Source organism: Engraulis encrasicolus, chromosome 13, assembly GCF_034702125.1.
Source record: "Engraulis encrasicolus isolate BLACKSEA-1 chromosome 13, IST_EnEncr_1.0, whole genome shotgun sequence".
Taxonomy (NCBI): domain Eukaryota; kingdom Metazoa; phylum Chordata; class Actinopteri; order Clupeiformes; family Engraulidae; genus Engraulis; species Engraulis encrasicolus.
The window spans coordinates 14,698,044-14,713,043 of record NC_085869.1 but is presented as its reverse complement, the minus strand read 5'-3'; the positions used below and the strand labels follow the sequence as shown (position 1 = coordinate 14,713,043).

Below are 15,000 nucleotides of genomic sequence, written 5' to 3'. Positions count from 1 at the left end.
TTCAGAATTAAATTAAAAACCTCTCCACATAGGGGGCCAGACTGAGTTACCGGGCGAATAGAACGGTCAAGCGAGATTCAAGTGATAGAGAATCGCTTCTGTGTGCAGCTAGAGCGATACGAGCGATTGAGGCGACTAGAGTATGTCCGTTAAAAGCAGAATGCAAGCATTCCAACGTTCTCATTGGCTGTGGCGGCTGTCGCCGAACTGCATTATAGCTAATTTGCATAATATTCCCAGGAGTTCAACAACAAACTGTCGCTCTTGTCGCTCGAATCGCTTTTGTTGCGCGACTCAGTACAAAGTCAATTACTTCCGTCGCTCGCCTCGCTCAGGTCGCGGCCGGTGTATTAGTGCGGTAACAGAGCTACCTCTACCTGTTTCTTGAGCACTCATCTCAATCACCTGATGACCTTGCAAAGCTTGCTGGACACTTTTTTAAACCTGGGACTGACACCATTCAATGAATGCTTCTTTGTCAAACTGTACAATTGTACACTGGAAGCCCTGCTTGTGAGAGCAGAGCTGTAATCACTGACAAACAGATTCTCTTTGATCCAGGGGAAACCAACAGAGTTGCATTAAGTAGACGTGAAAGTACTCTTACAGATGTAATTACAACACTAGTGGTATGATATTACATGGTTTCGTACTACTAGTGTTGTAATTACATCTATGAGAGTACTTCTACTTCTACTTCAACAGAGTCTTTTCTAGCCCTTTTGAGCAAGTTGTGCCACAATTACACACAGTTAAAGAGTAAAAACATGCATAGAGAAATGCACTCACATCGATCTAGAAGCTGTTTATACCTATATGGATATATGGATATTTTGGCCTCTCGCTTTAGAGTTTAGAGTTTTAGAATGCATATTTCAGAACTATAGAATATCCCATTTAGGGGACTAAAGTGCACCTGTCACAAAGGAGTTTTCATTTTTATCCACATATGTTGGGTTTATACGTAAATGGATAATATTGTATCAGAATATCCTCATATGTGGAACCAGTGCCTTATGCCGTGTCCAGACCAAGAGCGAACTACGCTGCCTGGTAGCAGAAGAAGTTTCGCCTTGAATTCGCTGTATTCGCTCGAGACGCAGCATTGACATGTTTGATTCAGCTAATCACATAACGTCTCTGGCTTGACAGCCTGGGACATTCGGAGATATGAACGTTCCGATTGGTTTTCGCCGAACAGCGTCAGAGCGAATTCGCCTGCGATTAGATTTAGTTTAATCGTCAAAATTTGCTCTGGTCGCGCAAGAAGCTTCGCTCCTGGCAAATTCGCTTTGGTAGCGCAGGTCGCGTGCCCTCCATAGAGAAATAATGACCTCTGTCGCTTCGTTTGCTCCGTTCGGTCCTGGTCTGTACACGGCATTAGGCTCAGGCACAAATTTGTATGTTTGTTCATTGAGAGAAAACACACACGCACGCATGCTCATACACACAAACCTTCCTCCCCACATAAACAATCTTGCACATGCTCCTGCACAAAATCACACAAGCCTACCGTAAGCCATACCCCTTACCCTAACAATGTCTGTTTGCATGCATGCACGCACGCACACAGGCACACACACACAAATACACACACGCACGTACGCACGCACGCACGCACGCAGGCAAGCATGCACGCATGCACGCACGTACGCACGCACGCACGCACGCACACAGGCAAGCATGCACGCATGCACGCACACACGCACGGCCGCACGCATGCACACAGGCACACACACAAGTCTATCCCAAGCCATACCAAGTCCCTTAGCAATGCACTGCCTTGTGATGTGACAGAAATACTTCAAAGGGGTCAAATGAAATGGCCCCTGTAAGACCCCTAGAGAGATCCCTGTCTGGCCAAGTCTCATGTACTTGGGGTCATTTCCCATATCTTGTCAGTTGAATATTTTTTAAAGATCTGTTTTGTTGTGATCAATGGAGACAGAACTAAGTATGCATGTATGTTGTTGATCAGCCTTCATTGATTAAAATGTCTCAATTTTACATGCAGCGTTGCATGCCAAATGGGGCTCACAATGGCAAATTGGAGGGACCTTTGTGAGTATGGTCCAGCAATTTCCTTTATTTCTATGGATTTGTTTAAAGAACACTTGAGATTAAACATATTTTTCCATCAGATAATTTGGAGTGTGTGTGGGGGGGGGTGAGAGAGAGAGAGAGGGAGAGAGAGAGAGAGAGAGAGAGAGAGAGAGAGAGAGAGAGAGAGTGAGAGAGAGAGAGAGAGAGAGAGAGAGAGAGAGAGAGAGAGAGAGAGAGAGAGAGAGAGAGAGATGCAAAGATGAAAGGGTAGTAGGAAGTGGTTTGTCTCCCCCTGCTGGATGCCTCTTATAGCTCTCAGCTATCTGTGCATGTGGATGCTTGTAAATACATGGACACAACCTCTCTTTCGCAAGTTCTCTCTCTGTCTCTCTGTCTCTCTTTCTCTCTCTCTCTCTCTCTCTCTCTCTCTCTCTCTCTCTCTCTCTCTCTCTCTCTCTCTCTCTCTCTCTCTCTCTCTCTCTCTCTCTGTCTCTCCCATTCTGTGTGTGTGTGTGTGTGTGTGTGTGTGTGTGTGTGTGTGTGTGTGTGTGTGTGTGTGTGTGTGTGTGTGTGTGTGTGTGTGCGTGCGCACGTGCACACATGTATGCACACATTTGTGTTTGTGTGAGCATGTGTGTGTCTTTAAACATGTATGAGCACGTCTGTTTGAATAGCCTATATTATATGTGCAAACTGTGTGCACGTGGAAAAGTGTGTATGATTGTCAGTGTGTTTGTGTGTTCGTCTACAGGTGCATGTGCTTTTGTATACAGTACATGTTTGTGTGTCTATACATGCATGAGCATGCCATTTGTCAATGTGTACACGTGTTTGTGTGTGTGTGCGTGTCTGTGTGCGTGTGCATGCATGTTTGTGTGTGTGTGTGTGTGTGTGTGTGTGTGTGTGTGTGTGTGTGTGTGTGTGTGTGTGTGTGTGTGTGTGTGTGTGTGTGTGTGGTGGGGGGTGGGGGCTCGTGCGCGTGTGTGTGTGAGTGCGTGCCTGTGTTTGTGTGTGCATGTGCATGTTGGTGTGTATGTTGGGGGGGGGAGTTTCGCGTGTGTGTGTAAATATGTGTGTGTGCATGTTTGTGTGTATGTGTGTGTGTGCATGTTTGTGTGTATGTGTGTGTGTGTATGCATGTGCGTGTGAGTGCGTGCGTGTGTTTGTATGTGCATGTTGGTGTATGTGTGTGTGCGTGTGTCTGAGTGTGTGCAGGTTTTCCGTGTGAGCATGTTTGTGTATGTGTGAAGGCAAACACCAATATGTGTTTTTACCTTGAAGGCTCTCCAGAGAGTCTGACCCAGTTCCTCCCCTGATATTCAGAAAATCCATTTCTCTGAAATATTGGATCTCCTAATAGCCTGCCTGAAAACAGGCCTGTCCTTGAGACAAAAATGCACGGGGCCATTCTGGTGAAGTCAGGGCCACTGACAGCTTTGACGGGGCCTGGGACAAAAACATGTGCAAAGGCCCCCCCGCTCAATACGTACAATGTCCAATTCTGCCCCCCCTCCACAGCTCCCCTCCATCCATACCCCACCCCTTTCCCTGGGCACAGGACAACTAACCCATTTGTACCCTCCAGCCGATGGACATGGACAGGGAAGCTGTTAAGGAGGGGACAAAGGGGTCACTTGTCCCGGGCCAATTCAGAGAGGGGGCCCAGCAATGTGTCCTCATTACATTGTATGTATTGAGTTTGGGGCCCTTTCACGTGACTTTGTCCTCGGTCCGTCCAGAGCTGTCAGCGGCCTCCTTTCCCTGGGCCTGGGACAACTGACCCATTATGTCTCCCCCTGTCGGTGGGCCTGGGTGACGTACTGTATTTGGGGTAGGTCACCGAGGGAAGCACCATCAAAATACAATCCCTTCCCTCACCTGGCACTTGAAGGAGTCCTTCGCCACAGCGGGCGCTGCGCACCTCTCTGAATAATTCATAGGGATGAAAAAAGATCACTTTATGGGAATATGACCAGATCAAAGACAGGATTGTTCTTTTGTTTACTTGACACTGAGCCATATACTACAGTATTTGTGAATGTGAATATTTGCATGATCTTCGAACTCTGACGAGTGTGCAGTGTTTAAAAACCCCTTAGTGCAGCCTATGTTATAACCTTACTGGCACTAAAACTGTAATGTCTATGTCTTAATCTGTTACTTAAGGCTCTCTGTAATGTCATAGTAATGTTGTTATGATGTAGTTGAGTATTTTCAGCAAATAGTGAATAGGCCCCATCTGCAGTTGCCATGCCAGATTATTAATACCTTAGAAGAGAAGTGTGGTGCTGTTTTCTTTAATTGTAAGTAAGCAAGCAAAACTTGGTATGCAAGCATGCAAGTATGCAGTAAGCAAGCAAAACTTGGTATGCAAGCATGCAAGTATGCAGTTAGTTCACATTCAGTTCACTGTGCTAAGCCTCAGCAGACTGTGAGGGCTGCCAAGTCCAGTCTGTCTCCAGTCATGACACTAAAGTGACTGCTCTAAAGTACTCAGTAGGAGAAGGACGTCCCTGAAATGGGTCCCGGTCCCCCCTCACTCTCCCACCCCTCTTCCCCTTTTCTCATAAATCTCCCATCAGCATACGTAGCACAAGGTCTGGATTATTCCCCATTTCAGGTGGGATTAGATGTGTCGCCCGCCGATGACTGATGGCCACTTAACTGGAATATTTTAATTAGCAATGGCCATAAATAAAAAATCAGCTTCATGAAGTAAAAAAAAAAAATGAAAAGAGAAAAAAAAGCGAAAAAGTGGGTGGCAGGATATTAAGAGATTTTTTTTTTATCTGTGAAACCCTGGACTGGAGCCAGTCACTTAATCAGCAGGATATGTCCTATAGATTGGCCAGCGGAATCAATCATGTCCACCTGGGTCTGGCTCCGCGCCAAGGTAATTGTTCTGGGGCAGCCAGTGTCGGCTCATATTGCAGACCTTTGCAATAAACACAAACGAGCGAGCGGCCACAAAATTAAGGGCGTATGTAGTATATATATGCACAATGTCACGCTCTTGATACAGTTTATGGCCACTCTAATATGATAATATGATATGCATACCTATGGTTGCCATTGGTTGGGTCATTAATAATGCCAAGGGGCCAGACAAATAATAATTTGGACACAACTACAATAAAGTGTTTGTTATTTGTTCAATTATTTGAATGATTATGGTGTTCACTCTAGCAATAAATTCAATACCATTAATTGTGAATGATCAGTAATGGCATTGAATTTATTGCTTGAAGGAACACCATCATTATTCAAATAATCTAACAAATAATACAAGCTTTATTGTAGTTGTGTTTAAAATTGTTATAGTAATGATAAACGTACCTGCCAGCTATACTTTTATGATTGATCATTGATAAGTTACAATAATCAATCATATAAGTGTAGCTGGCAGGCACATTTATCAATATCAATGTATGCTTGCCTGTCCATCTATCCTTCTGTCTGTCTGCATATCTATGCCTGTCTAAGTAAGAGGGGAGACAAATAGGCCTACATGGAGAGAGAGAGAGAGAGAGAGAGAGAGAGAGAGAGAGAGAGAGAGAGAGAGAGAGAGAGAGAGAGAGAGAAGGCTGTGAACCTTTGTGCTCAACTTGAGAATGTCGTGGTATTCCATGTAATGAATGTTCTGATTCTGTGTGTTTGGAGGGCCCTGCTATATCCACAAGGAAAGCAATTTCAGGATTTAAAGCTCTCTCTTTAAACCTCTGAGTAGTTGTTAAATGGAGGCCTTCTAAATGCCTCAGCGGGGGTCTGGGTTACCATGGAGCCTAGACTATGTTGATTAGGCAGCTCATCCAATGTATATTTCACTATACTATGCTACAGTTGGCTCAGACTAAACATGTTTCCTGCCCCCCCTTCCCCCCTCTCTCTCCCCCCTCTCTCTTTCTCTCTCTATCTTTCTGTCTCTCTCTTTATTTATCTCTCTCTCTGTCTCTCTCTCTCTCTCTCTCTCTCTCTCTCTCTCTCTCTCTCTCTCTCTCTCTCTCTCTCTCTCTCTCTCTCTATCTATCTATCTCTCTCTCTTTCTCTCTCTATCTTTCTGCCTCTCTCTTTGTTTCTCTCTCTCTCTCTCTGTCTTTCTCTCTCTCTCTCTCTCTCTCTCTCTCTCTCTCTCTCTCTCTCTCTCTCTCTCTCTCTCTCTCTCTCTGCCCCCCCTCTCTTTACTCTTTAGAGGAGAAGAACCCGTGCCATTTGCCAGACAACCCGGGGCCCTGCCGAGGTCTGGTGCCCCGCTACTTCTTCGACCGGCGGAGTCAGAAGTGCACGCGCTTCTTCTACGGAGGCTGCTACGGAAACGCCAACAACTTCAGGACGCTCAAAGAGTGCCAAGCTAAATGCCAGCGTACGTACAACATGCGTCACGCACGCCATTGTGCCTGCTCAGCCAGCCCGGCAGAAATGCAACTCATCACTCTCCTCCTTTCTCTATGCTGCATTTCTGCTGCTCGGCACCGCGGTTGCCCCTCAGACCAGGGCTGCACTGGGGGAGAAATAGGGCCCGGGCACTTTTGGCTTAAAGGGACTCCTCATAATTAGCGGCACAGAACTCACTCATCGGTGGGCCCCACACCCTCGTGGGCCCCTATTTTCAGAAATGTAAAAAAAAAAAAAATAGGGGCCCACAAGGGTGCAGGGCCCACCGGGAAATGCCCCCTGTGCCAGATGGCCTGTTCAGCCCTGCCTCAGACCAGACCATTGAAGCCTGTCCTCAGCAAATGTCTCAGGAAAGGAAAAGAAAAAAAGTCTGCCCGTACTGCCCCATGGCCTTTATGTTCTCAAGTGGTGCTCTCTAGGCTGTGTGCTTGTGTGCTAGAGGGCAAGGTACTGTAGAGTTGGAGAGAGCATGGAACGTAGCTTAATTGCAAAACAGCAACGAAGAACTATCAGTCAAATGGTTGAAATGCCCATATATCCATGCTCCACTGTGACACATTCTCCAACAACACTTGGGTAACACTTCTATGGTAGCCTACGTTCTATGGTAATGTCAATGTAATTTCATTGTAATAACTGTTTATAACTAGTAGTAATACAAACTAACCATGCATGCAAATTAGGTTGGTGCAGAAAGGAGTACACTCCAATGAAAGACTCAAATTACATTTGACTAATTGGACAAGCATTCAATCAGTCTCAGAAGACTTTAGGAACTCATTACACAGTTTCCTATCAACCAGTTATATAGCTATAAAACTGCATTTCATAGAGCAAACCCCCTCCCATTTCCTGCTGTAACCAATGACACCCAATGGAAGAGAAAGGACAAGTGAGACCAGAAAAAGAAAGAAAGAAACAAAGAAAGAAACAAACAAACAAACAAAACCAACGGTTTGTTACCCTGAAATTACACTGAAATTACCATAGAATTGCCACCTTATTTGCGATCTCTACTGTAATGTAAAGTGTTACAGATATAATTCTGTCTACAAATCCGATGCGGATGACATCTGCACATTGGAAATATAGGCCCTAAGTTATGTAGTCTGAGCAAGACCATGACATACTACAAAAGTACTGGAACACAGTACTGTAGGCCTATATGGACAGCTTTTTGACGTGGCGATTATGTGCTTGTATGACTGTACTGTGACTTGCCTACTCTTCCTGCTTGGTTATTGCACAATAGCAAGTTAGTACGCAAGGCCTGTAATTGGGTCAAAGACGTGACGCTTGCTTTTTTTGTCCGACTGAACTTTTTACCTATTAATAACCACTAAAATGAATAAAATTCTAACATGTATGTCTAACACCTCCCTTACACACATGCCCACTCTTATTTTTTAGAACATGTTTGCTATTGGCCATTTTCTGCCATCTGAAGTGTGAAAACATCATGTGGGGCGACCGTCCGGCCTTGACTTCTGTATGGATAACTGGTTTTAAATCAAATTAAAATAATCTAAATATAATCCTTACCCTATTTGGCATAATTTTAAACTTGTGTTTCATTTATAGACAAAGTTATGAAACATTTGCACACACATTTCAATTTTAATAAACAAACTAATCTTGTCCGAATATGTTCATTGTCTGAAATATCATCTGGGGCGACCATCAAGAAAATGCAATTAAGACGCTTTACTTTTCACACTCATATTAAAGAGGATGTTGTATCAACCAGCCTCATGGTGAGGGTCCTACTGAGACAGCTACCAGGTGAGTAGTCACTCTCATCTTCACAAATAAATCCACTTTAAAACTGCTGCAGTGTATACGTCACGTTTTGGTGTCATGTGGGGCGACCAACCTAAAACTGTATAAAATGAGTTTTATGCTCAAAGATTTATTTTTAATGTAAAATTGTCAGTGATATGTGCTGAAAAGTAGCTAGCTTGGGTTCTATAGCTAAGCATTGGCCCGTTATATTTGATTAAACTTGAAAACATCATCTGGGGCGACCGAGCATCATGTGGGGCGACCGCCACTAATTGCTCAAATAATAGAAAACACATATCCTTTATTTGTAGTTTCTGTCTGCAAATGTTTTAATTAATAATAGGCATTTACTTATTTAAATTACTTTCTATATTTCAGCATGTATTATTTTTCAAAATGTCAACAATTTCCATCCTACTTCAGAGATGACTGTGGGGCGACCAACCTAAAACTGTAAATAATGGCTTTTGTGCTCAAATCTTTATTTTAAATGTAAATTTGTCAGTTATATGTGATGAGAAGTAGCTTGCTTGGGTTCTATAGCTAAGCATTGGCCCGTTATATTTGATTATACTTGAAAACATCATCTGGGGCGACCGAGCATCATGTGGGGCGACCACCACTAATTGCTTAAATAATAGAAAACGCATATCCTGTATTTGCAGTTTCTGTATTCAAATGTTTTCATGTATTATATGCATTTTGTTGTTTTAAATAGCTTTCTATATTTCAATATATATGTTTTCTAAATTTCAATAATTTCTATCCTACTTCAGAGATGACCAGGATTAGGCCTACTTCTTTTTGATTATTGTGTTTTTATCAGATAAATGTGTGAATATTAAGCATTCATTCTACTTTTTCAATTCATTTTCTAAGTATGTGTATGTTTAACTATATAACTTTCTTCTAGATGGCCCCAATAACAAGCAAAGAAAAGACTGCTCGCTACAGGCCGCGGATCAACTGTTCAGTGAAATAGTAATGAAAGGACAAACATTGTATGTTTCAGTGATTAATGAAATGAAAAAGGAAAATGCTTTTCAATGTTATACCCAAGTGTTAAATGCTTTAGTATTGAAAATATTAATATGATATCTATGTCTCGCTCCGTGTAATGCTTTGCAGTATATTGTTCCGCTTGCCCCACCTTCTGACTCAATATGGAGTTGTCAGTAATAGTAAGGAAATTGTTAATGTTTGTATGTGAAATGAAATTGGATAAGTTATGCTGATTCTTTTTAAAATGTATTAAATGTGTTTTAACTATCAAAATCATTGAAAAACCTTAATTGCCTGCTGTTTTCATCATGTGGGGCGACCACTTGTCATGTGGGGCGACCGACAATATTCAATTCTGTAGGAAATTCAAAAAATTATGTCTGTCCATTTTGGATGAAATATAATTCATTGGTATAACATGATTAAGTGGATACTATACCTATATATTTTAAATAAGCTTTATGGATTGTATGAGTAAAAAACAATATGTAATTGCTTTATGAGGGGGAGACTGCCCTTATCGATAAAATGTATTTAACATCATTTGCAATAAATGAAAGGACACATGAGTATATCATTCTTAAACAGTTCAATTAATTACTGATACTTATTAAAATATAAGTTATGTTAAGGAAATCTATCAATTTTGGGATAAATCACGGTCGCCCCAAATGACTTTTTTAAGGTCGTTGCCCTATTCATTTGAGTGTAAAAGCACTAAAATATCATTATTTGAAGTTTTCACACACATGCATGTGTAGACTACATTCCAAATGTTTAGAAAATTGGCAAATATATCATTATTTGAAGTATTTTAAAAATGGACCTCTCAAAGGCCTTATACGTCTTTGACCCAATTACGCAATGACTGGACATGGTCAATGGCCAGTGCGTTGACGCATCAGTTCTGGTTGGCACACCTTCCTATTTGACCTTAGAACTATTTTGCAATACATTCCCATCAATAACAACTAGCCTACCTGGAGTCATGGCGCACTGCAAAGACTTGTTTAGAAAAAGCAACTTCAGAAAAATCACGTGACCTGTGGTGGACCTGCATGGACCTTTTTTTTTTTTTTTTAGCCCATTTTAGCCCATAACCCATTTTTCCAAAGTCTTAATGAGCACATAAAAACATGAAATAAGTTGTATTTAAATCCTAAGACCTTCACCTTGCATTAGAATGTGTTCATTCAGCTGTAACATACCCACATTTTTATTAAAAAAGCTAAAATTTGGGGTTCTGTTTTGTCAAGTGTCAAGAACAAAGGGTATGTTTCTTGGCTACACACATGTAAAAAGTTTCATGCAAGTCATTGCCTTCATACTTTATTGTCATACTGTTATTTGATTTAAGCTGACTGTAGGCAACATTTTATACTTTATTCTCCAGCAGCATGAGTGATGTTTTTCTCATCTGTGACCAACTTTGATCGAGCCTGTCTATAGCAACTGGAGGTTAGACATCCAGGTAGCTTTCAGCAGATCGTCCCGAGGACACAACGTCTTGGCATAGCTTGAAAGGGAGCCAAAATCATATTCATTAATTTTTTTTGCCTTCACCACGATATCACATTCGCATCAGCATATAGTATCAGCCTGCATAATAGCCCTGAGCAAACCTCTCCTGAAGACTTTGCCAAGTCGCTGTCACCCCCCCTCTGCTTCCTCGAGCACTCAAAGCTCTGTTGGCAGTTAGCATTGGAGGCTAATCGCCCTGAGGATGATACCAGCACTACGCTTATAGCCAGGGCCTGCCCAAGCCTTTATGGGGCCCTAAGCAAAATTTCATCAGGGCCCCCCTACACCAACACCTACTCAGCATCAGATACTTTGTGATTCCCAACGATAGGCAGTTAATGTCTAATGTTTAATTATGGTAATTAATGTCATTATTTTGGGCTCATTGGGGGCCCCTGCTGAAGTGGGGGCCCTAAGCGACTGCATAGTTCACTTATGCCTCGGGCCGGCCCTGCTTATATCCCTGCTCACCCCAGTAAACATGCCCTGAAATTAAAAACTGCTTCCCCCTCTTTCTTCTTTAAAAAATATGAAATATTTTCTTTACTATTTCAGCAGAGCCAGTCGTCGTTGCGCCCAACAGGGAAGATCCGAAACCCACTAAACACGTCCAGCAGCCTCCTGCCCCATCCAGTAAGATGAAGATGATGATGATGATGATGATGATGATGATGATGATGATGATGTTTTCATGAAAAAAATAAAGAGTTGTGCTCTGCGCAGCCCTGAGGCTGAATAAAGAACAGAAATAAAAAAAAAGGTCACAACTTGAATTTCTGGTGTTGAGTTGCTCCCCATATTAAATGTTGGCAATAAAATCTCGTTTTTCTTTTTTTCTTTTTTTTCTTTTTCTTTTTAGATGTTGTCACGGAACCTCCTTTGGATGTTCGCGCTCACGCACCAGCAGGCGACTTGGAGGAGGCCGCCGTGGGTGAGTTTCATCAGTCTCATTCATTCACTCAGCGTTGCTCAGCATTCAGAAGCAACAGCCTGCCCCAGCCTGCCTCTCAACTGCATTGTGCCTATTTGTAAAGAGACGGTTTAAAAAAAAACGCTGTGGATTTATGTGTGCGCTTTTATTCAGCTGATATGCTATAGACGTGGGGCAGGCGTGTAGCTGCAGGTAGTAGAACAGCTGACCGTGGAGACTTTTTTTGCCCTTTCATTGGGCTGTTAAGTGTTGAAGGACATGGGTGGTGAGGGTGACGAATGATATATACCACAGCAGAGCCCCACAGGAGAATCAGATCGGAGATGATTCATCGCCCCCCAGGAGCAGCGTGCGAACTGCGTATCCTGTATAGCTTCCATTTGTGCTACTGCAAGTTTTTTTTCTGGAAACGTAGTGTGTATTGTATTACAATAGTATTGTATTGTATTGTATGGTTGCATACAACAGCGGATTTACCCATAGAATCGAGGCCCTAGGCAAAATATAGACATGGGGCCGTAACGAGACATTTTCAAATACTGAGGTCAAATACTCTACGCTGTACTGCATACTGTACATTTAGAATGCTTCAAACTCTTCAGTCAAACTCTTCAGTTCATTTTCATTCATCATTGCCTTGAGGAAACATGGGGGTGGCGTATACAGATACAATTTAGCATTGTCAAGCGTAGCTTCTTCTTCTACGCGACAGTAGTACCTCTATGGCAGTGAATGCTGGACCCTGAAGCTAACCCTAGAGAAATCCCTTGATGGGTGCTACACCAGGATGCTGCATGCAGTGCTTAACATCAGCGATAGTGCACAGGTAACAACGAAATTCTGTACGAGGGAATACGAAGGCTGAGCGAGAAAATTGCTGTAAGAAGAATGAGACTTGCAGGACACTGCCAAAGGCACCAAGAACTGCCAGCCAGCAAGCTGGTGCTGTGGGAACCGTCGCATGGGTGTCGGTCAAGAGGACGCCCCACACTAACTTATGTGGACATACTTAAAGGGACACTCCTGCCAATTTCAATGTGCTGTTGTATTGCTCACGCTACCCTTGACTTGTCAGTACCCAGTGACGCCGCATTTTTTGGCTCTGTCCTTTCCGAGATATGAGCTATTCTAATGGGGGCAACTTTTGTTTACATTTCAAAAAAACATTTATATTTATTCCCAAAAACATCCAAAATGTTATGTAACATCAGCAGACAGCTAGCAAACAGTGATACCTTTTGGGAAAATATTTGGAGTAGGCCTATGCTCATTTAAAAAAAAATGTAAACAAAAGTTGCCCCCATTAGAATAGCTCATATCTTGGAAAGGGCTGGCCAAAAACTGCGGTGTCACCGGGTACTGACAAGTCAAGGCAATTGAGCAATACAACAGCACATTGAAATTGGCAGGAGTTGCCCTTTAAGAAGGACGCAGGAACCCAGAGTACCAGTGAATTGAAAAGATGTATGGAGAATCGGGATGATTGGAAGCAATGATGGAAGGCTCGTCTGAGGACGACCTAGAGAGATTGTTGATCATAGTTCGACTTTCACCATAGATACATTTTACATTTCTGAAGAAAAAAAATGCTGAGGACATGACCTCTGTGTCCTCAATGGTAGTTATGGCCATATACATGGGGCCCTCTTGTATTATTACTATATTGCTGCATTTACCATGATTAAGATCGTTGTTGGGGGCCCCTACTGAAGGCTTGGTGGGGCCCTAGGCAATTCCCTAGTCTGCATGTTTGGAGAATCTGGTTGCATATTCTCTGTATGCTTTAGGAGCTGGGAGCATTATTGCTCCACTCCAAACAGTGATTTTCTTTTCTATAAAGCGTGGTTTATTCAGTGCCTCTATCACCAAGTTTGGAGATGATGCTGTAAGATATACTGCAGGTTTTTCTGGAAACCTATTGCATTTACAGATCCCGGGGTTTGCTGAGATTCAGAATATAATTGGGTCTGAGGGGAAAATTATGACTGCACCAATATACACCAGGTACATAAATAACCCTACTGATTATTGCGGACTACAGGGAGTGAGTTGCAGAATGCTGGAAGTGCTTTTGGACATGTTTTTGTTTGAATGCACAGTATGTATCAGTGCTGGCATATTGTGCAGGCTCTGTAAGAACATATGGTCACGTCTCCTGTTGTGCTCAGTATGCATTAAGTGGTGCATCTGGTGAAGGTGCTGAGCTCTGCGGTTGCTTGTCTGATCTCTTTTTTCCCCCCAATCTTTTCAGATGAGGCGAAGGAAGCTGATTCCTCTGATAGTGTTGCTGCCCAAGGGCCCAATTTGGATCAAGTAGGTAAGTGCCAGTCCTCCAGCTACAAAAAAATCCCCTGTTGCGGCAAGACATTTTATCTTATATCTAATGGCATGATCTCACTCTGCTGACGCTTTGATCCAAAGCAATTTCCATTTATTAAGGTACAGGGTATTGGTTACAGCCCCTGAAGCAAGGAAGGGTTCAATGGCTTGCTCAAGGACACTCAGCAATAGATTAAGTATACAGTAGAGAGAGGTGAGGGTATTTGGGATTAAAACCTGTAACTATCTGATTCTCTCATGTCCTGGTTCATTCCGAAACCACGAGGCCACGGCAACCATTTTGCGTTGCATACAGTTGGAGCATTATCATTCCAAACAGCGGTTTCCTTTTAAATATATACTCTTTAAAGTGTTTTTTATTCAGTTCGACTCACCAAGTTGTGAGATGATATCATGAGATATACTAAGGTTCCCTCATAAAACTTTTTTCTCTCTCTCTATACCGGGGTGTCTTGACACCTGGTTCCTGTGAGTTATGCTTGAAGGCGTTCCAGTACCCAGACATGGGGGAATACGAGGTGGTGATCTACTGCGGGCTTGCCACTTTTCAGAGCTGAAGGAAATGGGTTGTGAAGATGAAAAATGATGCGCAGGCACATATTAGGATCTCGACAAATCATTGGCCAGCTGGATGACGGTAGAAAGGAAACAGAATAACAATGCTTGGATTGTTGTAATATGTGCTCTTGCGATATGTGCCAACAAGGGGTGCGTTTCTCGATAGCATAGTTGTTAGCCAGTTAGCAACTTGGGTAGTTGTCAATGGGAAATTGCATTTCAAACAACAAAGTAGCTAATGTAGATAGCAACTATGGTTTCGAGAAATGCACCCCAGTGCAGGGCTTTGCAACTGCGTAATTAAAAGTTTGAGTTATGGGTGTGTGTTTTGACAGTAATTTCCAGCATGTATCAGCATTACGTTTTTATGTTTGTCTTGCTAAGATTTAGCTGACACTTTGATCATTTTGAGAGTCATACACACCCCCAGT

The 15,000-nt window shown here is 42.7% G+C and overlaps 1 protein-coding gene across 2 annotated transcripts in view; it reads left to right on the top strand.

Moving 5' to 3' along the window:
* Positions 1-15,000, top strand: part of tfpia (tissue factor pathway inhibitor a) — a 44,832-nt gene that overhangs the window by 20,563 nt on the left and 9,269 nt on the right. Inside the window, exons 3-6 of one of the 2 annotated variants that reach the window (XM_063213233.1) lie at positions 6,233-6,403; positions 11,299-11,373; positions 11,600-11,671; positions 13,923-13,988. In XM_063213233.1, coding sequence (XP_063069303.1) covers positions 6,233-6,403; positions 11,299-11,373; positions 11,600-11,671; positions 13,923-13,988 — 384 coding nt within the window. Of the gene's footprint in view, positions 1-6,232; positions 6,404-11,295; positions 11,374-11,599; positions 11,672-13,922; positions 13,989-15,000 lie in introns of both variants that reach the window. The other variant, XM_063213231.1, reaches the window with a different exon arrangement.